The sequence below is a fragment of the Molossus molossus genome, unplaced genomic scaffold (assembly GCF_014108415.1).
Source record: "Molossus molossus isolate mMolMol1 unplaced genomic scaffold, mMolMol1.p scaffold_m16_p_24, whole genome shotgun sequence".
In the NCBI taxonomy this organism is placed as follows: domain Eukaryota; kingdom Metazoa; phylum Chordata; class Mammalia; order Chiroptera; family Molossidae; genus Molossus; species Molossus molossus.
Window position 1 is genome coordinate 13,947,655 of NW_023425360.1, and position 27,817 is coordinate 13,975,471.

The 27,817-nt window shown below is 52.3% G+C and overlaps 2 protein-coding genes across 2 annotated transcripts in view; one reads left to right on the forward strand and one right to left on the reverse strand.

The window, feature by feature from the left end:
• GABRG3 (gamma-aminobutyric acid type A receptor subunit gamma3) overlaps positions 1-3,476 on the forward strand; it is a 68,314-nt gene extending 64,838 nt beyond the window's left edge. The window contains exons 8-10 of the mRNA XM_036277985.1: positions 667-863; positions 1,142-1,201; positions 3,186-3,476. Of these exons, the coding sequence (XP_036133878.1) occupies positions 667-863; positions 1,142-1,201; positions 3,186-3,467 (539 nt within the window). The 3' untranslated portion in view covers positions 3,468-3,476. The remainder of the gene's footprint in view (positions 1-666; positions 864-1,141; positions 1,202-3,185) is intronic.
• Positions 3,477-14,374: 10,898 nt separating this feature from the next.
• OCA2 (OCA2 melanosomal transmembrane protein) overlaps positions 14,375-27,817 on the reverse strand; it is a 36,068-nt gene continuing 22,625 nt past the window's right edge. The window contains 10 exon segments of the mRNA XM_036277986.1: positions 14,375-14,974; positions 18,113-18,206; positions 18,838-18,931; positions 20,742-20,846; positions 21,312-21,371; positions 22,738-22,865; positions 23,397-23,505; positions 25,293-25,350; positions 26,403-26,550; positions 27,549-27,681. Coding sequence (XP_036133879.1) covers positions 14,890-14,974; positions 18,113-18,206; positions 18,838-18,931; positions 20,742-20,846; positions 21,312-21,371; positions 22,738-22,865; positions 23,397-23,505; positions 25,293-25,350; positions 26,403-26,550; positions 27,549-27,681 — 1,014 coding nt within the window. The 3' untranslated portion in view covers positions 14,375-14,889.

A 27,817-nucleotide genomic window follows, 5' to 3' on the forward strand; every position in this document is an offset into this window, starting at 1 on the left:
TGGCCGATGTGCTCATCATCAGCACCGCCAGGCATCAGCACATGCCCAGGTCGCCGGCTCCATCCCCAATAGGGCGTGTGCAGGAGGCAGCTGATGAATGTTTCTCTCTCACATCCATGTTTCCATCCCTCTCTCTCGCAAAAAAAATCAATAAAAACATTTTTTAAAAATAAAAATAAATATTTAAAAGACAAAATGTCGCTCTAGCCAGTTTGGTTCAGCGGTTAGAGTGTCGGCCTGCGGTCCAGAGAGACCCGGGTTCAGTTCCCGCTAAGGGCATGTACCTCGGTTGCAGTTTGTCCCCGGCCCTGGATGGGTCGTGCGGGTGGCAGCCACTCAATGTGTACCTTTCACATCCATGTTTCACTCTCTCTCTCTCCCCTCACACCTCCTAATCTGTCTGAACAAAAAAAAATGGGAAAATGTCCTCTGGTGAGGATAGAAATAAAAAAAATTTTAAAAAAGACAAAATGTCAAGCAATTGGGGACTTACTGAATAAATTGAAAGACGCCCACTTAATTCAGGTGTTTTAACGTTATCGGGGAGACAACCATAGAAATTTCACGGAAGCATGGTTTCCGAAATCGTATAGACATCAAATGTGAAAGGAATGTCGAGAGGAAGTCACATAGAAATAAAGCACTGTGGCTGCTCTCCCCACGCAGGCATCACCACGGTGCTGACCATGACCACGCTCAGCACCATCGCCAGGAATTCCTTGCCTCGGGTGTCTTATGTGACCGCCATGGACCTCTTCGTGACCGTGTGCTTCCTGTTTGTCTTCGCCGCTCTGATGGAGTACGCCACCCTCAACTACTACTCAAGTTGCAGAAAACCACCCACCACTGAGAAGAAAACATCGGTGAGTGCCAGCAGCAGAGACTTGGGGGGAGGGGGGAGGCAGTGGGGTCCATATTCCGAAGGATCTTACACAACATGATGCAAACAGCTCACTCAGCAAGCCTGTAAGAACCAGACAGGTGTTCAGATGTAAATGTGAACCTCCAGCTCCCCTTCGGCCACACTCACCAGTGACAGGGATTAATAGCGCCAGACCTTAAAGATTGCTCTTACCCAGGGGGATGCCCGACGCGGATGTTCAGAGCAGGTTTGTAATTATTTTCTCTGCATCTCTCGTAGTTATTGCGTCCAGAGTCCTCGAGATGGATTCATGAACGAATAACCCTACAAGCCCCTTCCGTATGTATAGCATTGCTGGTGCCAAGGTTTCTGCAAACTCTTACTAAGCTTAGATAGAGGAACATGTTACTGATTCTGTGTTGAAGAACAATTTATTTTTTTTTTAAAACCTAATATGCGGATATTTTTCCATTTATCTTCAGGTAGAGAGGGAGGGAGGGAGAGAGAGAGAGAAACATCGACGTGAGAGGGACATATCGACTGGTTGCCTCCCACACAACCCTGACCAGAGCTAGGGCTGAACTGCAACCGAGGTACATGCCCTTGACCTGAATCGAACCCACGACTCTCTCGTCCGCAGGCCAACCCTCTAACCGCTGAGCCAAACTGGCCAGGGCAGTTACTTTTTTTGTTTGTTTGTTTTTTAATATTTTTTATTGATTTTTTTTTTTTAGAGAGAGAGGAAAGGAGAGAGAGATAGAAACATCGTTGTGAGATAGAAACAGATCAGCTGTCTCCTGCATGCCCCATACTGGGGATCAAGCCCGAAACTCAGGCATGTGTCCTGACTGGGGGATCAAACCAGGACATCTCAGTCCATGGGATGATGTTCAAATCCACTGAGCCACACTGGACGGGCAGAATAATGTACTTTTTTTTTTTTTAATTTAACTTAGAAAATTTGGAAAATAAAGGAAAGAAAATAAATTATAATCCTTCTACCTAGGGATTAGTGCATAGCATTCATACTTACGTTTTGTAACTCAAAAATCTGTTATGATCAAGTTTCTGTGTCATACATATTTTTAAATTTTATTTTTCAATTGTGGTTGACCTTCAGTATTATTTTATATTTGTTTCAGATGTACAGCAAAATGGTTGAACAGTTATATAATATATGAAGTGACCCCCCCGCCCCGGGTAATTCTCCCCCAGTAATTCTTGTACCCATCTGCACCATGTGTAGCCATTACAATATTATTATTTTGTTTGCTTTTTTTATTCTTACCTGAAGACATTCTTGCATTTATCTTCAGATAGAGCAGGAGGGAGAGAGAGAGAAACATCCATGTGAGAGAGTCACACCGAGTGGTTGCCACCCACACAACCCCAACCAGGGCCAGGGACAAACTGCAACCGAAGTCCGTGCCCTTAGCGGAACCGAACCCGGGTCTGTCTGGTCCATGGGCCAACGCTCTAACCACTGAGCCAAACCGGCCAGGCCTACCTACCGTCACAACATTATTGACTAAATTCCCTATGCTGTACTTTATATCCCTGTGACTATTCTGTAGCTACAAGGTGTACTTTTTTCATCGCTCCACCTTTTACACCCAGCCCCCAAGCCTCCCCCTGGCCGCCCTCAGTCGGTTCTCTGTATTTGTCCTGTCCGACATGGGAGGGCTCACAGACAGTCCGATTTCCAGGGCTTTGGTTTCAAGGTTTTCAGCTTGACAATGATGGAAAGTGGTCCGTATTCAGTAGGAACCGCTGAGCTAAGCTGCGATGTCACAGGTCAAGTGTACTAAACGCATGTCTTAACTCACAGTGTGCCAGCCGACAGTGGGTTTACCGGGAGGTCGCCCGATCTCAGCCGAGGAGCCTCTGTATCTATAATATGATGCATTTACTCCAAACAGAAAGTAGGCAGAACAGGGACTCAAAAGTGGCTAAAACGCATCTGAAAATAGGCTCCGCCTCCCACACCAACAGTCTGAGAAACACAGGCTTCCAGTTGCGGCACCGCTCTCGCTGCATTCCACCTGTAGACCCAGCCCTGCGCACCTGAGCCTCCAGGGCGCGGGGGTGGGCGGGGCGGAGGGGCGGGGCGGTTCACTGCAGAGGGGGCGGGGCGGAAGGAGGGGTGGGGCGTAAGGGGGCATGGTGGCAGGGGCGGGGCACTGAGGCAGGGGCGGGGCAGGAGGAGGGGCGGGGTGGAGGGGCGAGCGCATTGCTCGGTGGGCAGAGGTAACCACTGCTTGCCCGACGCATCTCGCTGCCCTGGGAGGTTTCCTGGTGACTTTCGCGTCCTTGTTGCCCGCAGAACTATTCCCTCCTCGACGTGCGGCCGCCGCCCACCACGATGATCACGTTCAACAACTCCCTGTACTGGCAGGAGCTGGAGGAGACCTGCGCGCACGAGTGCCTGGACGGCAAGGACTGCCAGAGCTTCTTCTGCTGCTACGAGGAGTGCAAGTCGGGCTCCTGGCGGAGAGGGCGCCTGCACATAGACATCTCGGAGCTGGACTCCTACTCGCGGGTCTTCTTCCCCACGTCCTTCCTGCTCTTCAACCTGGTCTACTGGGTCGGGTACCTGTACCTCTAGATGCTGCTCGTGGTGGCGCGTGGCGCGTGCTCGGCCCCCTCGCTGCCCCTGCCCGGACCAGCGGTGGCGGGAGGCGCTGCTCCGTGCACCTGACGTCACGCCTCAGCTCTGAGCGGGTGGGGGACGTTCTCTTATGTATTTCACACTCACGCGCGTGCACACACACAGACACGAGCTCACTGTTTTAAAGTGACATTCTTGCCAATCCCGTCCTGATTCCGTAGCTTGGTGACGGTCACGAGTGGTTTGGGGATGTTGCAAGCAGCCGATCATCCTCGCAGAGATCTGTCCCACGCAAGCAAGTATCTGACCGCTCGCCCAGGCCCCGCCGGCCGGATCTTTCCTCTGCCACCCTCGGGGGTGCAGTGCCCACGCGTGCCGAGTCAGGCTGGCTAGACACTCATGCCCTCCGCCCGCGCCCCGGGCAGCCTGAGTTCGCGTGTGAACAGCCGTGGGCTCCGAGCGGCTTCCTCTCTCTCTGGCCCCTTTGGTCTGGCACCGCGGTGGTTAGCTCGCATTCCTTATCTAATAACCGCACCTCGGTTTGGGAAGGGGTACATGCGTCATTCATAACTTTCCAGTTGAGGGAAAAAATGCGGTTTTCAAATATTTTCATGTTGCTGAAATCGACAATGTTGATTTATCTCTGAACATCAGGCGCTCATTACTTTATTCCTAACCACTGAGGGTCGGCAGTACCTGAGCTGTGGGTTCCGGGGCTGGTTCGGCCTGAGTTCAGTGTTTCACCCTGAGTCCTGTTTCCCTGGACCAGGGGGCAGTCCCCGAGTGAGCGTCTGGTGTGGTCATGCTGTGAGGATGACCTCCATCTTTCAAAGGAACGTCCGCACCCTTTATCTTGAAAATGTTTTCCAGACTGGGACAGAAATGTAGATGCAATTTTAAAATTTTCCAAGTGCATATTAACTTCCACATCAAATCACTTCAGATGTAGAAAAAAAAGGGTAATGGCTGTCATCAAGATATATTTTGATGAACAAAAAAGCTTTTATACTTTAAAATATGGATATATAGCAAAAGCCCAAAGAAAACATTCCCTGAAATTATTACTCTTTTGATATTTTTATAACAAAACCAACTTGCTTCATGACGTCGGTTGTTTGTTTTCACTGAGTGCCAGTCTGTACTTCCCAAGCTTCTCCTACCACTGAGCGAAAAAAATCCTGCCAGCTCATTAATGCCACTTAGGAATTACTAAAATCTCCATACCGAAATTTTGGTTCCAGAATCATTGTGCTTCTCACCCAGAAAATTGAATTTATTTTATTGGAAACCATAGAATTTTATTTTAATTACCTATTGGACATATTATTATTTTGCAGGGGAAAAGGTAAAACACTATGCAGAGAAAATATAGAAAAGTGCTGGTCCCACACAGTTTGCTGGGTGCGACCAGACAGAGGGGGTGAGAGCGGAGGAGCCAGGAGAGTGGAAATGAGAAGAATCTGTTTATTTTGATGAACGTCATTGCATATCCCAGGAGCGCAAATGTGTGGGTGTGTGATCACCCAGCTTCCAGGGTCGAGTCTATAGTGAGACAGCCAAGTCCACTGGTTTTCTCCCTCTCAAGTCCCTGCCTCTGATCCGACAGACCATGAGTCAGTTGGCTTCTATTCAGCAAATCCAGTTTAAAAAAAGAAGATGATAGATACTGGCAGAGAAACAGGTTGGATCTATTGGCTTCAATGAAATGTCTGCTCTGTTGGGAACTCCACCTCTCAGTGTGTGAAGCACCCTCCTACCCTCAGCCGTCTGGAGGCACTGTGGCCGAGACAGGGCAGCAGACCATGCCACAGCGCTGCGTGCCCAGGGAAAGTGGCCCAAGGTCTGTTCTCTTCAAACTCAATTTCATAAATTTATCATTTCTCACAATAGGAGGAATTTCAACGTGGTGCATCTTAAAAGAAGTTCTGGAGGGAACTGAATTTTCTAGCAGAATTCTCTTGGGAGGACTATACCCTAAAAGTATTATTTTATAACATATTTGGCCCATGTTTATCTTTTAAAAATTTGTTTTTTTGTTGCTTCTTGAGTCAGAGCCATGCAATGCCTGGGTGGTGTTGGCTACTCTCGTGAAGTTGTGCATCGGGCGTGTATATACGAATAACCTCTTTTTGCTTCTAAACACACTCGTTCAAGGTTCCTTTCCCATGAAGGAGAACCTTCATCTCAACAGAGTCCAATAGATGTTCACTCGCTGAGCATAAAATAGATTTCTGCACAAATAGCAATTTACACACTGGTCTGACTTAAAGGAACTGAACCATGCCCTGGAAGCATGCCTGGTCCTCAGCAGGCTGCCCAGGCAAGTTCTCCTTACCCATCGTGACTCCCGAGATGAGCTTTTCTGTCCACAACACAGGAGAGGTGTTGCTGGGCGGAGCTCGGGAGTGTGCTTGAAATTTCAGCATGTCCGAGCTTCCCTTTGGGGGAGGAGGAGGAGAGGGCGGGCGAGTGTGAGGAAGTGAGTCACTCTGCTGGGAGCACTGTCCTTCGCCACCAGCCGGGCTAGCAGGACATGTGTGGGGCGCACAGCTCTGGGGCACACGGACCCCACACCTGCCAGCCCCAGCAGCTGCTTTGCATGGAGAAGCCGGAAACCTTTGTGGTGGTTGTGTGGCAGTTTGGGGAGTTGTCTGAGTGACCCGCATCCCTAAGGTGCTGCCGTACTCCTGGCTTCCAGAAAGACTGAATTGAGGAGGGTGCTGCATTTTGACAAGGACGTCTCCTTTCTGACCACTGTGGATTGTACTTACATCTGTGACTGTGTTTTAAGCTGCTTCTGGGCTGAGAGGGAGAGAAAAGAAAAGGCATTTCACTTTAACGGAATTAGAGCAAAATGCCTCTTCAGAGCCTAGAAGTTTCCCGTTTCTGCCCAGTGTCAACACCACTGAGCAGAAGACTCTCAGAAACTGGGCGGAGAAGGATAATACCACTCTGATTTACTCTGTACCCAGCCAACACTGCCCCCGTGTACCCAACACATGCCTTAAAGTAACACGTAAAGCTCAACTACTACACGCCTTGTAGAGTCCCCATTTCCCGTGAACACCTGTTTCACGCCAGGTTTTATTTCTCTTTTATGAGTGGACCGAGGTAGGGATTTTACTGCTTCAACGCAAACAGTCTCACCCTGATTGGCTATCGCTCAGTGCAGCACACGGTATTTGTGGGTCTTCCGTTCAGGAAATGCTTGGGCTCTATGCCAAGGCGTTTGCAGCCTACATGTGAGAAACAGGACAGTCTCTAAGTCAGAGGTAGAGAGCGTGGCGTGGGTTGTGAGTGTCCACGTAGAACCTCCTCAGCAGGTCCTTTTGCCTGGGCATAGCCTGTTGCAGTGACAGTGTTTAGGCACATTTTTCCTGCTGCTCTGCAGAATAGCACACCCCGGCAGCGAAGGGAGGTCACCCAGAACCCCTCTGTGCGTTGAAACACCTGCCCATGTCAGGAGCTTCAGGGCACTCCTCACCCAAAGGGCTAGAAAACAGAACCCACCTCTTCCTCCTTGATCATTGTGATCTTGGCTGCCCGTGACCAACAACTTCCTGCGCTTTCCTTTCTGGGCTTAGAGATTGCTAACTGTTCTCCAACCAGTGAACGTATCACAACATCAGCACTCAAGACACGAAGCATTTTGAATCGCCTTGGTGGTTTTTCTGAGCATTTATAAGCTATACACATAGGAAATTTTACCCTCAATTTCCAATCGGATATCACTATACTTGATATGTTTATTAGCAGTTGGCTTCAGAACCTATCCGTTTAAACACATTCAGAAAGGAGTTTGGAAGTAAGGAAGGAAGAACCGATTATGCCCTGGCAGGGTAGGCTTAGCAGTTGGAGCGTCAGCCTGCAGACCAGAGTCCCGGGTTCGGTTCCCACTAGGCCCTAGCGGCTAGGGGCACGTACCAAAAAAAAAAAAAAAAAAGAACCAGATTATCAATTCTACATGGTGAATGTGAAAATTCCTGCCAAGCCCCCTTTAAATGACCCCTAATGAGGAAGCATGTGATTGGTACATGTTTCTTTTCCCAGATTTGCCCATGAAAAGCACTCACACGGGTCAGCGGTGTCTCTGTGCGGTATAGTCACATCTGCAGAACCAGGAAAAGTCGTTCCAGCCGACGGCAGACCCTTCCGTACTTGCTGACTTCACTCCTACTACGAAAACCGATTTCTATCTTAGGGAAAAAGCACTATGTGCTGAGGGAATAGGGTAACATGACTCAGCCATTCGTATTTCTGGGAGGATAAAAACCTGGCTTTTGTAAATGCCTGATAGTTTCGAAGACTGGAAACTAGGGCATTTCCACTATTAAATTTTCCACTTTTAAAAATTCTTCTGATTACGATTTAGCGATTGCAAGGCGTGGCTTCGTTCCATTAAGGTCCAAAGGGAGAATGTTTCCTTCTTTTTTTTCCCCCCAAAATGTCCTCTAGCTAAATGATGTTTTGGTTTTTAATGTTGTCAATAAAGCACCTTAAACTGCTTATTACTCTGCTCATATAAAAAACGAATTTTAGACTACGTTAAATCAGTGCTAAAAAAAAATTAGTTGAACAGCGGCTAACAAGTTTCAGTGTGCTGAGTTACCCAAGCGGGTCTTTCAGATCAGATTATACGTGAGCTAGAACATAATTAAACTGTGTTGTTTCGACTCTTCAGATAATCACCTCCTTTCACTACTTCATTTTTCATATGTGGACAAACAGAACTTTCCCGCCTGTGGTTGGCTGCACATGGGAGGGGGAGGGGCCTCAGCATCTGCTCAGTTCACAGTGGGCAGGGCAGGCTGAGTAGTCAGGGCTGACCCCCAGATCGAGGAGGTGACTGCTGTCTTTTCCTCTTTGCTAGTTATTTGGGGTTTTTTCTTTGTTTTTCCCACTAACCACTTTTTCACAAAAGGATTACAGTTCCCAATTTCCATGAAAAAGCAGAAGTCGTAACTCAGTTGTCAGACCTATTTGCACGAGCAAATGACGAGTGCTTCGAGTTGGCTAGTGTTTATTAAAACAGGTTTTTTTATTGTGTACTGTTTATGTTTGTGACGGAGGATTTGGGGTCAGTTTTGTCTATGAGTGAAGTTCCCAGTACACAGAGCAGTGTGTCAGTCCCTCTGAGGAGAAACAGACCAGCCTGTCCCTACCTAGCGGTGGGGTCTCCATGCACTAGTTGGTGCAGGGGGCCCTGGAAGCTATGGAGAGGTTAAAAAAGAAAAGAAAAGAAAAAATGCATTCTGAAGTAGTTTTCACTGAAATTAAAAGATAAGTAATGATAGAAAATTCACACAACTTACTAAATTTTCAAATTGTCAGCTCAATATGATGATAGAATTTTAGCAGAAAAAAACTATGCTGCATCAGCATTACCATCACCACCACCACCACCATCACCATCACCATCACCATCACTACCCCCACCACCATCGTCACCACCACCACCTTCACCACCACCTTCACCACCACCACCACCACCATCATCATCACTATCACCACCACCACCATTACCACCACCACCACCATCATCACTATCATCACTACCACCACCACCACCACCACCACCATCACCACCGCCACCACCACCACCATCACCATCACCATCACTACCCCCACCACCATCGTCACCACCACCACCATCATCATCACTATCACCACCACCACCACCACCACCACCACCACCACCATCACCACCGCCACCACCACCACCATCACCATCACCATCACTACCCCCACCACCATCGTCACCACCACCACCTTCACCACCACCACCATCATCATCACTATCATCACTACCACCACCACCACCACCACCACCACCACCACCATCATCACTATCACCACCACCACCATCACCACCACCACCACCATCATCACTATCATCACTACCACCACCACCACCACCACCACCACCATCGCCACCGCCACCACCACCACCACCACCATCATCACCACCACCACCACCACCACCACCACCACCATCATCATCATCACCACCATCACCATCATCACCATCATCACCATCATTATCATCATCATCGCTTTTCTTTTCATGTTCCATACTAGTCCTTAACTATTGGATCAAGAGAGAGGCTTACTGTCTTTTCCATTTTTTTGTTTGGTTTGGTTTGATTTTACCTTACTTGGCTTTTTTTTTCCTTTTCATAAACATAACATTTGAATTGGTCAAGAACCATCTATTTTTCCCTAAAATGGATGCCTCCACAGACATAGCAGATTTCATTAGCCCAAAAGGATAATCGATATTACACGATTTGAGTTTAGACTTTGATTACCCCTAATTTATCTCAGAATTTCTACTTCTAGATAGAAATAGACACCGTGTTTGTTATTATTATCTCTGCTTAGAATAATCCCTATTAAAGCATTTTTAAAAGACACTTTTATCTTGACCTTCAAAGTGACTAATTTCATGCTAGTGAACAATGTTTACGTGCGTGTATTTGTACAACCACATGATACGTCGTTCTTTATGAGCAGCTCAACTGCGCTCCTCATGAATGCATCCTTTGTGGGGGCACTAGGGGAGGAACAGTGTTCAGGGGTGGGCCTGGGCTGTCTTGTGAGGAGCACAAGGCCATCTTGTGTTTGCGTGCGGCCGTGTGTGTCTGTGTGTGTGTGCGCCGTAACAACAGAACAAGTTCCGAACGCGTGCATTCTCTGCCGCCCCACGCATAGCTGAGACAAGTAGAAAGAAACAGTTTCCTAGTGATAGCCGATTATCTTACTGAGCCTTTGGTTAAGAAGAAAGAAGAGAGAGAGAGAGAGAGACTGACAATCTTTCTATCTCCTGAAAATGTGGGACCTCCATCTCTCTTTGAAAACAATCAAGCTTACACGCCTGATGAGCAAGGGCTCTGCAGTCAAACCAGGCTGCCTGCAGAGAGCCCTGGCCTCCTGGTTTTAGTTGGGTGCACGTGTGAGCCCTCCTTGGTCACCTGTGCATCATGGTTTTACTTGACAAGCGCAAAGCAGCTGGAGTGTCAGCCCTTGCACGAGAGGGTCATAGGTTCAATCTCCAGTCAAGGGCACGAACTTGGGCTGCAGGTTCTATCCCGGGCCCCATCGGGATGGTGCAGGAGGCAACCAATCGATGATGTTTCCCTCTCTCCCTCCCTCCCTTCCACTGCCTCTAGAGAAATCAATGGAGAAAATACCCTCAGGTGAGGAGTAACTAAAAAAGTAAAATAAAATGCAGTTTTCAAGATGTAGCTGGCAAGGAGCCCTGGCCACACCCGCTCAGGAGGCAGTGTTCACAGACAGGAGAAGGCATCAGGTCTACGTGACCGTGGGCACGTGGCAATCAGCCACAGTGTGGCCTGTCCTGTCTTTTTGTGTGATAAGTAAAACTGTGAGGGGCCCTGGGAGATGCCACAGGCAGAAAGGGAACTGCCTTTTCTGGGGGTGGGACTGCTCCCCACCTCTGTGGACTCCTTCCTTCCTGTGCAGCCACCTTGCCCAGGTGGGAGGAGGGTGGGTAGACTCCGGAGGCAGGAGCATCTTGGATTCCTTCTGAGTGTGCAGTGCAGAGGAGCTTGGCTTGAGAGGGGACCCGCCCTGCCCAAGTGCCTGCGTCCTCCCCTCCCCAGCCAGGGAGCCAAGGGCCAGGCCAGGGTCCCCACCCTCACCAAGTGGCCTGCGCCAGCGCCGGCTCCCGGTTCAACTGTGCAGGCCTGGGGGATCCGGGTCCTCAGGTCCCTCGGCGGTTCTGAGGCCCCTGCCCTCCTCTGCCCTGTGAGGACGACTCTGCTCCCTTGCAGCTAGCTCACGGTGTCCTAGTGAGAGGAAGGCGCCCTGCGCCCACGTGCCTTGGCAATACCGGCGGCAGAGCTGTGCCCGCCCAGCTGGTTCTGCCCACCACGCCCTCGGGGCCGCGCCCTGCCCAAGGGCAGCTGGGCCTGGTGGCTGGGCCGCCGTCTGTATTTGTATTTGGATTCCTATGTTTGTACTTCTAATACTAACAAATGCACAAGTTGTCAGAAATGCACAAGCTAGGAGCAGATATCTTTCTGGTTTGGGGTGGGCACCTGGGCTTGGGAAAAGTGCCTGCCAGGGTTGGGGTCCAGGGCGCAGGTCCACGGGGGCCCAGCCCACCAGGGGGCTCTACACCCACTGCCTCTCTCAGAGGCTCACTCCACCCTCACCTCACCCCACTCCCTAGCCAGCCCACTTCAGAGGGAGATTCTGCAAATGTTGTGTCTTCTTTGGCAGAGAGGTAACAAGTGGCTGTGTCCAAGGGAAGTGCCCTCCCCCTCCACTCCTGCTGAAGCCCTGAACAGAGACCCCCAACCACGCCTGGAGGGCAGGAGACCTGGCTGCGGCCGAGCTGGGGCAGCAGGCGGCCTTGGAGGCCTCCCTGCAGCTCAGACATGGACCCAGTGTGAACCCTGCCCCAGACCATCAGGAACTGGGGGCTGACCACCTGCACAGTTGAATGGCGGCTCCCTGGAAGGGGCTGCAGCCCACACTTATGTCTAGACCAGGGTTCACCCACGCAAACCACCCACCAACCTAGCGCGACCACCACAGACATCAGAAGGTTCTATAGTCTACCTTGGTCAATCTCAATTGAAATACTTTTCTCATTTTTCAATTACACTTAAACTACAATATTATATGAGTTTCAGGCCACAAGCCAGTGACTAGACATTTTTATACCTTCCTAAGTGATCACCCAGATGGAAGTGGTATACATCCGACACCTTACAGATGAGCGCGTTGCACTAACAGAAGCTCCCAGGTCACTAGGTCACTGTCTTGGCCATTATTACACCACAGAGGCAGTACCCTCCCCCTGAGGGTTTCTCTGATGGCCTCACCTGCTCTAAGCCCTAACGGGGGCCTCCTGCCTGACACTGGTTGGGATCTGGGTGTTCTAGCCTCTCCCCACCTCACCCTGGGCATCAGAAAGGGCCCAGAGAGGGAGAGAGTGGTCTTCCAATAGGTGGTAAGTCACTGACATGAGGTGTGGGGAGACCTGCAGGATTCAAAGGGAGCAGAGGCAGGGTTGCGGGAAACGTCCGTGGACCTGCAGACGCGGGAGCAGAGGACTGATGTGGGTGGTCTGGGGCCGGAAGTGGGAGCCGCTGGCCAGCCCGGTGCTGGTGACAGGGAGATGGGGGTGGGCATTTGCTTCGTTTGCATATGCTCTGCTGTGCATTTGCACCAGCCCTTCTTGCTTTTCCCATCAGATGCCTGTTGGGGGAGCAGCCATAGCGCCCACCCCAGGAAGGGAGCCCTCTCCCCTCTGTATCTGGGCCCAGAACTTTTCCTCATATGAAGGCTGTCGCTGGTCCCAGATTCTTCTTTCTCATCCAGGGAAATTGTTCCCCACTCTGGGGTGAACTTACGGGTGAAGTTCACAGTGGATGTCGCTGCTCTAGTTGAGGCATGTGTCCTGGGGCACCTGGCTAGCCAGCTGGTATACCTGCTCCTGCCCCATGGGGACAGGTCCTCACCTGCGGTGGGGCGGGGGTGTGTGTCGACGTCACCCTGGATGATTATCCAGCCAGGGCCTCTAATTTTTTTTCGTATACCTGAATTATTTATTTTGTATATATCTTCATTGATATTTTAGAGAGAGAGGAAGGGAGAGAGGGAGAGAAGCATCGATGTGAGAGAAAAAGATTAATCGGCTGCCCCTGCATGCCTCCTACTGGGCATGTGCCCTGACCAGGAATTGAACTGGGACCTCTCAGTGCATGGGGTGATACTCAACCCCTGAGCCACACCAGCCAGGCTGATTTGCCCTTTTAAAATGGGAATCATGATCCAGGATCTATCCCCTCACTTCACTGCCCAGGAATTCACAGGAGGTACCTGGGGAGGGCTTTGCCGTGGGTGGTAAAGAAGGTCACTGTGCTTGTCACCGACTCTCCACCTTTCTGGAAGGGAACAGGATGCCGTTTTCCAAATAGTGATTCTAAACTAGAAAGAGCGCCCCCACCCTGAAGGTGCCGGAGACAGGACTGGGACTAGAAAGGTCTCCTAGTTTCCTGTTCTTGGTGCCCTGGGGATCTTAAACCTTTTGAAATCAGATGCTTTTGCCCTGGCCGGTTTGGCTCAGCAGTTGGAGCGTCGGCCTGCGGTCCTGAGAGACCCAGGTTCGGTTCCCGCTAAGGGCATGTACCTCGGTTGCAGTTTGTCCCTGGCCCTGGTTGGGTTGTGTGGGTGGCAACCACTCGACGTGTCCCTTTCACGTAGATGTTTCTCTCTCTCTCTCCCCCTCCCACACTCGATCTGAACAAAAAATAGAAAAAATGTCCTCGGGTGAGGATAAAAAAAAAAAAAGAAATCAGATGCTTTTTATAGCTCCCACTTCTGAGCAGAGTTCGCACGAAATATCTTCGTGTCCAGGTAGCCTGCACCTAGACTGAAAATGAAGAAGACACCCAGCCCGGCCGGTGTGGCTCAGTGGTTGAGCATCGACCACGCACCAAGAGGTCGCCAGTTCGATTCCCGGTCAGGGCACATGCCCAGGTTGTGGGCCTGATCCCCAGTGGGGGGCATGCAGGAGGCAGCTCTTGATGTTTCTCTTTCTCTCTCCCTCTCCCTTCCTCTCTCTCTAAAATCAATAAATGGGGGAAAAAAAGAAGAGGCCCAGAGCCCCGGTCTGAGGAAGCACCGCCCTGTTCCCTGCCTCACCTCCCATGATGCACAAAACAGCAGCCTTTACCAAGTGCGACCTGAACCTGCGGGGGCACAGATCCGAGTCCGGACCACACTTCCATGCGACACAGCCCGCACCACCTTCACAACCGAAGACTGTCCCTCTAGGCTGGCGACCATGCAAATTATTTTTCATAAGTACTGATGACCCTCTTTAAGCCAAATTTCTAGACATTTAATGGCTACTTTTAAAACTCCAGAGAAAACCATATGCATAAAGTGCAACTTTACATAATGTGAACTACTAAACGCACGAGGAGGCCAACAATTCTAAGACCTCTTGCCAAGGGAGAGTTTATTTTCTCTTAATACATCCAGTGTTTCCTATCAGCAGCCTATCCCAGGAAGAGCACGTCTGCAGAGGGTGTACAATGTGAAAGCTGGTTACTCGAACTGAAAAGTGATGACACAAAGAAAAGCCGTAGACAGCCTCGGGAGAAGGGAAGGCCGAACAACACAAGCATTTGGGGTGGACTGGGCATTGGTGTCTTTTCTTACAGCGCAGAACACGAAATATACACGTTTCCCGCAGGGGAGTCGTGGGAAGTCATCTTGTTTGCCAGCATTCGGCCGAGCAGGAATGAGGGTGCCGAAGGTCTACACCCCACACACCCGCACATAAGCACCTTTCCTCCTCCCAAGAGTGGTCCAGGGGAGTGTTCTCCTGATGTGGGTGACGGGCTGAGCTCCCCTTCGGTCCTCGAAGCCTGTGCCTCCGTTAACTCCATCCCATCACCACGTGAACGACCAGCAGGTAGCACATCCCGACGGTGCAGGAGACGATCATCATCGGGAAGCCCAGCCTGGAGCCCAGAGAAGTGCGTCGTGGTGAGAACCCTGAGATCCAGACTCGATGTCGGTACAGAATATGGCCCCGGGTGCTCCCGTGTCCACAAAGCCAGGGAGCTCATTACCAGAAGTTAGAAACCGGGTTTTAGCCTCGATGATCTGGCTGGCACACCTCTATTAGATGCCCCTCATTTTATGGGAGACCTGCTTAATATTCTTGCACATTTTTATAAAAAGTTTTTTAAAATTGATTTTAGAGAGAGAGGAAGGGAGAGAGGGGGAGGGAGAGAGGGAAAGAGAGAGAGAGAGAGAGAGAAAGAGAGAGAGAGAGACAGACAGACAAACATCAATGAGAGAGAACACTGATTGTCCGCATCCTGCACGCCCCCCACTGGGGATCAGGCCCACAACCTGGGCATGTGCCCTGACCGGGAATCGAACCGGCAACCTCTTGGTGCATGGTTTATGCTCAACCACTGAGCCACACCGGTCGGGCTTCTTGCATATTCTTAATTGACTTTTCAGAGCCTCAATTTGTTCAGACTTGAGAGGGTTGGTCTTAAAGACAAACTATCAGTCATGTTACTGGACCGTTACTTAAATGTCTGGATGTCTCCTGTGACCACATCACCTTCCAATCATGCTCCCAAGAAAGCTGGTTTCGCAGGAAGGTCGTATTCCCGTAGACCCCGAAGTCCCTCATACTCAGAGCTGGGGGAGCCTGAGGGGCAGGAAGAGGATCTCCCTCGCATGGGGCGAGGTGCAAGGTGAGCACAGGTGCGCATACCCACGAAGGGCGTCATAAGACCATGAACTTTCCTCCACACTCTGCATCCCACAATAATCCCTGCCAGTTCCTATCCGATGGGCACATCCCAGGAGTTTCCTACTTGGCATCTGGAATCTACGCTTCGAAGCCATTGCTTAGCGCTGCACTGTCACCAAGGGAAGTCACTGAAAAGGTGACAGTTTTTGTTCCAAGAAGTGGTTGACAAAATTCAACATCAATTCACGGTAAAAACTCTCAACAACGTGGGTACAGAGGGAACACAACAAAGGCCATGCAGGACACACACAGCTGACACCACACTCACTCTGAGACACGGGAAGCTTTTCCTCTGAGGTCAGGGACAGACAAGGGTGACCACTCCCACCACTTTCATCGAACACAGCAGCCACAGAAATGACAAAGCCACAGCAATCACAAAGTGAGGGAGAGAAGTAAAAGCATCCGAATTGGAAAGGACGAAGTAAAACTGTCACTATCGGAGGGTGACAGGATATTATATGTAGAAAACCCTAAAGACTCCATTGAAAACAACAGAACTAATGAACAAATTCAGGATGCAAATTACAGGACACAAAAAATCAGTTTCATTTCTATACACTAATAACAATCAGAAAGAGAAATCAAGAAAACCATCCATTTACAATTGCATCAAAAGGCATAAATACCCAGGAATAAATTTAACTAAGGAGGTGAAAGACCTGTACTCTGAAAACTATAAGACATTGATGAAAGAAATTAAAAAAGATACAAATAAATGGGAATACATTCCATGCCCATATATAGAAAAATTAATTTGTTAAAATATCCATAATACTCAAAACAAGCTGCAGATTCAAGGTAACCCCTATCATTCTCATTTTTCACAGAAATAGAACAAACAATCCTAAAATTTGTATGGAACCACAAAAGACCCTGAGAAACCAAAGCAATCTTGAGACAGAACAAAACTGGATGATCAAAATCTTTTACAAAGCTAAAGTAATCAAAACAGTATGGCACTGTCCTAAAAACTGACACATAGCCGCCCTGGCTGGTGTGGCTCTGTGGTTGAGCACCGGCCCGTGCTCCAAAAAACTGACACATAGAACAATGAAACAGAGAAAGAGCCCAGACATAAACTCAACTCATTTTTGGTCAATTAATTCATGACAAAGGAGGCAAGAACAGACGTTTGGAAAAGGATGGTCTCTTCAATCAATGCTGTTGGGCAAACAGAAACAGCCACATGCGAAAGAATGAAATTGGACTCCCTATCTTACACAAAAATCTACTGCAAGTGGATTACATACTTGAATGTAATACCTAAAACCATAAAACTTCGAGAAGAAAAGAGGCAATGAGCTTCTTGACATCAGTCTTAGCGATGCCTTTTTGGGTTTGACAACAAAAGCAAAAAATAGACAAGTAGGACTATATCCAACTAAAAAGCTTCTGCACAGCAAAGAAAGCCACGGGCAAGATGGACAGACGTGGCCAGTGGAGCGCATCTGCAGTCAGGTTCTAGGATACACAGAGACCGATGTCAGTGCTCACCCGGTGGCACCAGGGCTCTGACCCCAAGCCCAGCCCTGTGGGGGCCGGAGGCGGGGGCTGCTGCCTCTGTGGGTGCTGGCCGTTCCCTTCAGCCAGAGTTGGTGTCACAAGTCTTCAGTCGGCCCCCTCCCTGGGAGCCCCCACCCTGGGCTGCATCTCAGAGCTGTCGTCCTTGAGAGGCACCCAGGCTGACCTTGGTCTGCAGCACCCACGGGCCCTTCCAAGGGGGATCTTGCACTGCGGGGCTGTCAGACTCTCAGTACAGAGCCCCGTCACGGACAATCAGAGCACACGTCCCGCTGGAATTCTCGAGAAAACGCAACATGAAGTTCCCAGCACATGTGGACCCCACTCAGCCCGAGCTGTGCAGATGCCCAAGTCACCCTGTGCTCCGCCAACCCAGCGATACATTCTGAATGCGTTTTCCTCCGAGCTCGCCTCTGCTACACCGATGGCTGTCACTGCTACCAACGTGCCTACCCTGGCGCTTGGAGATGCGCTGCTTTTTACATGTATTTTTAGCTAAGTAGCTTAGAGACTGATATAAGCAGCAAGTCAGCCCTGGTCGGTTTGACTCAGTGGTAAGAATATCGCCTGTGGACCAAAGAGTCCTGGGTTCGATTCTGGCGAACGACATGGACCTTGATTGCGGTTCATCCCCGGCCCCAGTTGGGGTTGTGCGGATGGCAACCAATCGATGTGTCTCTCACATCGATGTTTCTCTCTCCCTCCTTCTTTCCCTCCAGCTCTATCTGAAGATAATGCAAAAAATGTCCTCAGGTGAGAATTAAAAAAAAAAAAAAAAAGTCAAAGTAAGTTTTGCAAGTACCTGAAAAACTCCATGAAGGAGAAGCCATACCCATGCTGCTCCGCGATCCCTGCACAGACCACATTGGCGGACGCCCCGATCAGCGTCCCGTTGCCTGAAACCACAATTCAAGAATAAAATCACGTCCTAGTTTATCGTGGTGGTAGGCGTCTGTCTGTCCTCTTTTGTTCTGTAATATTCGCAAAAGACAGGAATGTTGGGGAAAATAGAAGGCAGCAAGCAAAGAGGAAGACCAGATGTGAGATGGTGGACCTGGTGGGAGAAGCCATGGGCACGAGTCTCCAAGCCTGAGCAGAGCTGCTGAGAACAGGACACCGTGGCTGTCACTCATCCACAGGGCCACCAGGCATCAGAGCTGATTCAACAGCATGTAACACACCCTGAGATGGGGGATCACCCTGGATTATCCTGGTGGGCCCGGGTGCCGCGTGGGAGCCCTGTGGGGCCTGGTGCATGTGGGAGCCCTGTGAGCCCAGGTGCAGAGCAGGAAAACCCTAACGTTGAGACCTAAATATTGTCCGTCCTCAGGCCAGGGGCTCAGGATGCCAGGACGCTCTGCGGAGACTGGGAGGGACAGGCTGCCGAGGAGCCGAGGACCTCCAGAGCCGCTGGACACTGAGAACAGGTTTCTGCTCAGGGAGCCACCTGACGCTCCTTACTTCCCTCCACCCGGCAGGCACTGACCGTCCGCTATAGCCCCCCCTATTGCCATCAGCACCCCTTACCTCCCAGGCAAGCGCCGAAGGCCAGCGCGTACATGAGTGGCGGCACAGGCAGGCTGACTTCAGGGTCCTGACTCAGGTTCAGGAGCACGGGAATCTGCAGAGAAAGGGACTTGGACATCACAGCCCAGAGGAGCTGCACGCGCCCTGGCTGACCACCAAAATCCAGAGCACTTTCCCAGCTGTCAAACAGCAGGGAGCAAAGGATGCCCACAGGATGCCCAAGTGAACCTCGGGACTCACACCCCTGAGTCTGAGCCCACTGGTTTGTCTTTTACTTTTAAATATGCTTTTATTGATTTTTTTTTATCCTCACCTGAGGACATTTTTCAATATTTTGTTCAGATAGAGTGGGAAGGGGAGAGAGAGAGAGAGAGAGAGAGACATCGACATGAAAGGGACACATAGAGTAGCTGCCACCCACACGGCCCAACCAGGGCCGGAGACAAACTGCAACCAAGGTACATGCCCTTAGCGGGAACCGAACCTGGGTCTCTCCAGACCGCAGGCCAATGTTTTAACCGCTGACCCAAACTGGCCAGGGCTTTATTGATTTTTTAAAGAGAGAGAGGAAGGAAGAGAAAGAGATAGAAACATCCATGTGAGAGAGAAACATCGATTGTCTGCCTCCTGCATGCCCCCTACTAGGGATGGAGCCCACAACCTGGGCATGTGCCCTGACCGGGAATTGAACCGGGACCGCTCAGTCCATGGGATGAAGCTCAATCCACGGAGCCACAGCAGCTGGGCAGTTCACCTTTGTTTCCAGCCACATGACCGACTGGCCCTCCTGCCCTGCTCCCCCAGCCGCTGCTGTGGGTCTTGAATGGGGTCAAGTCACACGAAACCTCACACAGGACCTGGGACTGTAGCCATCTGATGACCACAGCACCCAACTATGCCATATCCAGGCACCTGCCAGTTCCAAGGACCCTCCTGTCCTCCTGGCATCTGTGGTGCCTCCCTTGTGCTTCATAAAATCTGTCTGGAAATCAGATGTTCTGCAGGGGGTGGGAGAGTTCCCCTCAAGATCACAAGAGAACATGCCCTCGTGGGACATGTGCACACATGCCGGCACACCCAGGACCCGGGTGTTTGCCATGCGCCCCAGGTTCCGGCTCCCGACTCAGTGCTGCCCTAAGTCAGGCAATCGGTGCCCTGGCCTTGGCCGGGTCAGGACGATTCAGGCCTGTTCGTGTCCAGCAACCCAGCCGCTCAGGCCGGACAGCACAGCGTCCACAGGGGGTAGATGCCGTCAATCAGCCTGTGTCTGGGGGAGTCCTCCCATTTTCCTTAGAAGCAAAATGAGCCTGGCTGCTGTGGCTCAGTGGATGGAGCACCGTCCATGGACTGAGAGGTCCCAGTTCGATTCCGGGTCAGGGCACATGCCTGGGTTATGGGCTCGATCCCCAGTAGAGGGCGTGCAGGAGGCAGCCAATCGATGTTTCTCACATCCATGTTTCTCTCTCTCTCTCCCTTCCTCTCTCTCTCTCTCAAAAAAAAAAAAAAAATCAGTGAAATATATTAATAAATAAATAAATAAATATAAATAAAAGCAAAATGAAAAGCCCTGGCCATTTTGGCTCAGCGGTTAGAGCACTGGCCCACAGACCAAAAAGTCTCAGGTTTGATTCCGGTCAAGGGCATGTACCTCAGTTGCAGTCCGTCCCTGGCCCTGGTCAGGTCGTGCAGGAGGCAGCCAGTCGATGTGTCTCTCTCGCATCCACGTTTCTCCCTCTCTCCGTCTCTGTCCCTCCCTCCCACTCTGTCTGAGATCGATGGAAACATATCCTCGGGTGAGGATTAAAAACAAAGCAAATGGAAAGACTGGGTGCAGGCTCCACGCTGCCCGCTCCGGCAGGAAGGTGAGCCCAGACGGTGTCGGCCCTGGAGGAGACGGGACTCACCATTGTGGCTGTGAAAGGGATGTTGTCGATCAGAGAGGACGCGATGGCAGAGACCCAGACCACCAGGACGATGGCAGCTGCCAGGCGCTGCTCCTCCGGGACCGTCTGCAAGGAGCGGATGACAGCGGTGTGTCCCAGCGGCCCGTCAGCCACACCCACTGGGCATCTCCCGCCAGCGCACGCGGCATTTGAGGGCACACAGGGCTGTCTGTCCCTCCTCTGACCCCTGGGTGTGCACTCTGGACCGGCCTGGGCTGCCCAACCCTCCCAAGAGCCTGGCCAGATTCCACAGCCACTAAGGGGACACATCCCAGCCGTGCCCTAGTCAACCAGCTGTGGGCGGAGGAGCCGGTGCCCCTGTTCCTGGTGGTTCACGCTGGTGACACTGGTCACACGGTCAAACAACCTGCTCTCCCAGCACAGCTCCAGGCCTGACGCCTCTCCTAGGCTACCCCGGATAAAACAGGTCCCAGGATGTACTTTTCCCCATCAGTGCTGTGGACAATTCTTGCCCTTTTTTTTTAATGGAATCAAAGGACTGCACACATCACCGTGCCACGTGGACCACACCTTGATCAGCGAGGTGGTCTGCTCGCCGATGTACTCGATCAGGTGCAGGTGTGCCAGCGCCTGCAAGAAGCAGACACGATGATGAGAGTCAGTGTAAAACCGGAGCTCGTGTGAACTGTGAAGAACCACGTCTTCAAAGTGAAACTACGTGACCCAGGCTCTCTGCTTATACAAGATCAGCCTCTGATGCACAGTCTGTACGTCATCGCTGGCTGTGCCCCCCGAGGATTCGCTGAGAGGCAGCACAAGCCGAGGCAGGGGTCTCAGGGATCTGCGTCCATGTTCCGCTTACACCCCAATGGAAGCCCGTCTCTCCCGAGATCTCCTCGCAGAGGTTCTTCTAGGAAGGCACGCCTCAGATTTTTTTTCAAAGTTAAACATCGCAGTGTTAGAATAAAATAGAAATGCAGGATGTGTAACTGTCAGAGACAGGAGGGGAAGGTCTGTTTGAGAAGCTCAGGACAGACTCAGAGAACTCTGCCTGAGGGAGGAGACCAGGTGGAGTGCAGGAGCAGTCTGCTCAGGCTGCAGCCTTGTCCCAGCCCCCGGGGCGGGGTGACCAGGAGGGACCGGAGCGGGGAGACAGCTGGTCAGCACCTCTGTGGGGCTGTTTGTTAGCCTTCACTTAAAAGCTGTGGAACCCACGCCGGGAAAACCATCCACAACATCCTAGTAACCTTGTGTGCACTGGACTTATTGTGGTGGTCACAGCATGAGTGTGTAAATACCAAATCGCTGTGGAGTACATCTGAAAGCTAACGTGGTATTGTATGTCAACTACAATATACAGCACTTTTAAAAGGCAATACGAGTTAAATCAATAGATAGAGAAGAAGAACTGGGGCCCTTCAGTCACCAGTCCGCTCTTACAGCAGCTGAATCACAAGGGTAAAACTATTTAGAACAGTATTCCTCAATCTCTGGACATTTAAACCTTTTAATTTTTTTTTTTCATTCTTCAATTGCAGATGGCATTCGCCACTGCATTTGTTTCAGGTGCGTAGCATAGTGCTCAGACAATATACACCTGAGGTGCAACCCCACCGTGTGGCACCACCTGACACCCAGGCGCGGGGTGCTGGGTGCCGCCCTGTGACCGCAGCGTGGGGAGTCCTTCTGTTCCGGCTCCACACAGCGCGCATCTCACTTCACAGCGGCGAAGTTGGGGCGAGTCTACAAGCCCCGAAGGTCACCAAAGAGCAAACAAACAAGCAGGATGGCGATCGGGTCAGCACCTGTATCAGAACATCCAGGTGCCAGATGGAAGCTGGGTCAGCCTGAGACGGGCACGCACGGCCTCCTGCTTCCCACTTGGCGCGTCTGCGCCAGGACCTCCGCGGGCTCTTTCACTCGCGCGTGAAGTGTGAGCTGTGACTGAAAGCGCGGAGCTCACCCCACGCGCCCCGCGTCTCACCCCACGCCTCACCTCCATCAGAACGAAGAGCGCCGCGAAGAACAGGAGCGTCGCCCACTCCACGCGGTGTAGGATGATCTCAAAATCATGGCTGTCCGCTAAAATCAGCAACCAGAGGGCACCCAGAATGGCAATCCACCCTGAAAGAGACATAAATGGACAAAGAAATTGTCCAATCCATCGGGAAAACCCCTGGACGAGGCCAGTGTTCACGAGGAGCGGAAGGGCTGGGTCACAAGGTATCTGGGCCGCTCCCCCTGCCAGCGGCCCCGTCTCAGGGGGGGACGGTCCTCCAGGGCAGGAAGCGGACGCTGTGGGCACCTCATCGCCAAGTCCCGCACCAACTGCAGGACTGTGGCCCTGCTGATGGGACGTCCCGTCTCCTCCGGGTGTGTCTGAAGGTGTGGCTAGGAGTGGGACCAGGACCATGCTGTCTGGTCTCTTCGCTGTCCCTCCTAAGGTTCAACCCTGGAGGTGCTGAGAACTCAGGACAGGCACCTCTTTCTCCCCCTCCCTCTGCTCATCCCTCTCCTTCTGGAGAAAATGGACCCAAGCAGCACAAGAAGGCTGGCCACCCCTCCTCTGCCTCCCTGGCCCTGTGACCATGTCTGGGAACAAGCTTGAAGCGCCCCCTCCGGCTGTGACGTCAAGTGCTACATCCAGCGACTCACCCAGATCAAGGTGGACTCCAGGGACGAACGAATTGAGGAAGAACATGCAGATGACAGTCCCCAGCACCATCAGGCACTTGGCCAGCAGAACCCTGTCGGATATTCTGTGCTGAGAGAGGAAGACAACGCTCATTCCAGCCACGTGCCCATCGTCCCACAGGACCTGAATCATCCCACATCGCCCCCCGGGAGGAAAACTGCAACATCTTGAACTTGAAAGAAGATAATGAGGAACTGTGTTGAGGAAAACTGCACAGATTCCAGACCAGAGCTTTCAAATCCTTGTGGAAAGTAACCCTGTCCAATCCGTCGGTGAGCACTTGGCTGAGCAGCTTCCACAGGACAGAGCGCAAAGCTGTTCCCAGCCCGGCCAGCGGGAGGCAGATGCGGCAAAGCCACTGGGGACCCGGCCCTTGGACCCACGTGTTTCCACAGTGCCATGTGCTCATCCCCTGTCACCTCCCTCCCAGCCCGCAGGTCTGCGCTCCAGGTGGGGCCGCGGGAGCTAGCAGGGTCCTGCGATGACAGGGTCCTGCTGGGTTCTTGCAGGTCCTGTCCCAGCGCTCACGAACTCTGGAAGGCACTCAGCTCTTCTCACTGACAGGATGGCACCCAAGGGAGCCTGCCCTGGCATCTGGGGTGAGAGCAGGAGCCAGAAGGGCTCTGTGCTGTGCAGCCCCTCAATGACCTGCGGCCTCTGGGCCTGAGCCCCTGAGCGCACCGGGACGACGTCTCCGAGGTGCTGTGCTCCGACGGCCTGGGCTGCACGGCTGGGCGGCGTGAGTTCCCGAGCCACACGGATGGGCACAGGTGGTCCTGCCCCATAAGAGGCCCTGTGCTACATAGTGGGGACTGACAGCTGTGTGCGTCCCACCGGCACATCCGTCTGTCTGTGTGCATCCAGAATCAGAATCAGATGGACGCACACATTCAGCTGTTGACATGGGAATAAGTAAATGGGCAGGTATGTAGACACAGATGTGACTACAGAGGTATGGACACAGCTAGTGATGTTCTCTCTCGGGTTGCCTGCTCACAGTTAAAGCTGCTTCACAGACACTCGTGCCCTGACCTATGCTCACAGGCCCAGAGTCACCTCCAAGTCTTCATCCCTCCTGCCTCCACCGCAACTCCTGGCTCCGCCTCCTCCCGCCTCCACCACAGCTCCTGGCTCCGCCCCTTCCCCCTCCACCACACCTCCTGGCTCCGCCCCTTCCCACCTCCATCAGAGATCCTGGCTCCACCCCTCCCGCCCCACCACAGCTCCTGGCTCCGCCCCTTCCCCCTCCACCACACCTCCTGGCTCCGCCCCTCCCGCCTCCACCACACCTCCTGGCTCCGCCCCTCCCACCTCCACCACACCTCCTGGCTCCGCCCCTCCCACCTCCACCACACCTCCTGGCTCCGCCCCTCCCGCCTCCACCACACCTCCTGGCTCCACCCCTTCCCCCTCCACCACACCTCCTGGCTCCACCCCTCCCGCCCCCACCACATCTCCTGGCTCCGCCCCTCCCGCCTCCACCACAGCTCCTGGCTCTGCCCCTTCCCCCTCCACCACATCTCCTGGCTCCGCCCCCTCCCGCCTCCACCACAGCTCCTGGCTCTGCCCCTTCCCCCTCCACCACATCTCCTGGCTCCGCCCCTCCCGCCCCCACCACAGCTCCTGGCTCTGCCCCTTCCCCCTCCACCACATCTCCTGGCTCCGCCCCTCCCCCCTCCACCACAGCTCCTGGCTCCGCCTCTCCCGCCCCCACCACAGCTCCTGGCTCCGCCCCTTCCCCTCCACCACAGCTCCTGGCTCCGCCCCTCCCGCCCCCACCACAGCTCCTGGCTCCTCCCTTCCCACCCCAACCCCCTCTGAGGAAGACCAGTTCACTGGCTCAGTCTGCACTGTACCTTTTTTTGTAGCTCTTGGATATTGGTCTCCCAATTCTTATCTTCCTGAGAGATTTGTCTAAAACGCAAAAAGCAGACTCATTATTTTCCTGGTGATACTGAGCAGGGCATGAGTAGGGCATGGTCAGAAACACCCTGGACGCTGTCCACTGGCACCCAGTGTGGCTGCACGAGGCGCGTGGGAAGAGCGCGTGGGGCTGGGTATATGGATTGGGAAAGATGCTTGCTCTGCATTTCCAAAGAAAAATAACACTTGGAATGATGGGAACGGTTGATGAAATGTCTGTGAGCATGTGCACATGTGAGCGTGAGCACAGAACACATCAAAACGTTGGCAGAGAGTAGCCAAAGGATTATATGCGTAGTCCGTGGATACAGACAGTGCTGTGGCGAAGGCCTGGGTGGAGGGGGCGATGGGGGAAATGGGGACCTCTGTCATACAGTCAGCGATAAAGATGAACAAAACAAACAAAAACATATGCCATCCCTGGCTGGGTGGCTGTCAGTTGGAGCATCATCCTTTACACCAAAAGGTTCTGGTTCAGTTCCCAGTTGGGGCACATATGGGAGGCAACCGATCAACGTTTCTCTCTCTCCCCTAAAAAAAAAAAAAAATCAATAAACATTCTCAGGTGAAGATTTAAAAAGAAAAGAAAAAGCCAGGATGTGAACTGAGTGGATCAGCTATTCTCTGAGCTCCCTGAAAATCAACTACAGGAAGAGTTTTTGTTAGATTCGTTTATTACATTATCTTTGATTCTACGCTACAAGTGTGACCGGGGCAGGGAGGCAGCGTGGCTGTGTGACTTCGGCCCCGGCGCACGCGGTGTTGCCCTGGGCAAGCCGCTGAAACGCTCTGACCCTCGGTTGTCCGCCCTTTGGCCGGCTTCGCACCGTGCATGGCGCCTGGAACATGCCCATCAGCATGCAGTGTGTCCGTTTCTGTGGTTCGTGGAGTTGCTCTGTAACCCACTTGGTCTGTGTGCTGTGTGACAGGGGCATGACAGGTGGAGGACAGGTGGCCGATGCCACCCCCACTGAGCGCAACCGGCAACAAGGACAGTGGGTGTTGTCAGCCGAGTGTGGCCCGAGCACAGCCCAGCCTGGTACCTGTGGAAGGTGTGCAGCCTCCGGGCCAGCAGCCGCTCCAGCGCCAGCACCTTCCCCAGAAGCAGGCCCTGCACCGCCGTCTCCTCGCGGCTGGCGGGGCTGATGCGCTGCGCGGTCAGGCGCCACACGTGGATTTCGTGTTTCAGTTCTGCAGTGAACAAAAGCCAGCATGAGTGTCCCACAGCCCAGAGGTCAGGGACACCCAGCGTCCCTCACCACCTCCCAGGGACAAGGAACCCCTCAACAACGTCCAGCCAACCATGGCCCACGCCAAAGCGGTGGCTTCTCAGCATCCACGTCATTGTAATGAAACCAGGAGGCAAAGCCACGTTAAAAAGTTACCATGGATTCGCCCTGGCTGGTTTGGCTCAGCGGTTAGAGCATTGGCCTGCGGTCCAGAGAGACCCAGGTTCGGTTCCGCTAAGGGCACGTACCTCGGTTGCAGTTTGTCCCCCGCCCTGGTCGGGTTGTGCGGGTGGCAACCACTCAATGTGTCCCTTTCATGTTGATGTTTCTCTCTCTCTCTCTCCCTCCCACTCTATCTGAAGAAAATATGGAAAAATGTCCTCGGGTGAGGATTAAAAATAAAAAAAATTTAAAAAAAGTTACCATGGATGCAAAGTTAACACGATATCCACTGTTTGGGTGAAGAATATTTGTTTATCCTCACCCAAGGATATGTTTATTGATTTTAAAACAAAAAGTAGCAAATGAATGAACAAAACAAACAAAAGCAAACTCAGCCCCAGACAAGAGAAGGTGGTCACCAGAGGGCAGGGGCTGGGAGAGCCAAGGGGTCAGGGGTCAAAGGTGGTAACAGGAAGAGACTGGACTTCAGGTGGGGAGCATGCAGTAGAGTCCCCAGGGGTCGAATTATAATGCTGCGCACCGGAAAATTATACAATATTATCAACCAGTGCTACCTGAATAAATTTAATTTTTAAAAAGTAAAAAAGCACAGCTCATGGATGGAGGTGCTTCAAACACACTGTGTCCCAAGGCAATGAGGACACACCGATCACAGCATCCAGTGGCCGACGCTGCTTCCCGATGGGAAGACCCTCCCGCCTTTCGGTGGCGGACCCCCTGGGAGAACAGCATGGGGCAGCACAGGCGGGAGGGACTCTGACGAGGGCTCGCACTCACCCACAATCTCACTGGGCTCCTTGTTATACAGCTTTTTGTTCCAGTAAAGGAGTCTGAGGAGCGGGAAGGAGAAGAGGAGGACAAAGCAAATCCCGAGGAACATGTGTGCCGTGAAGCCCGCAAAGTCCAGGCCCTGGGGACAGGGAGGGGGCACGTAAAGGGCCTGCAGCCGCGGCAGAGTGGGGGGGGGGGCGGGCCAGCGAGGGGTGCACATAGGGCAGCGGGCAGTGGCTTGAGGGCTGGGTGCCCGCCGGAGGCCCAGAGCAGGC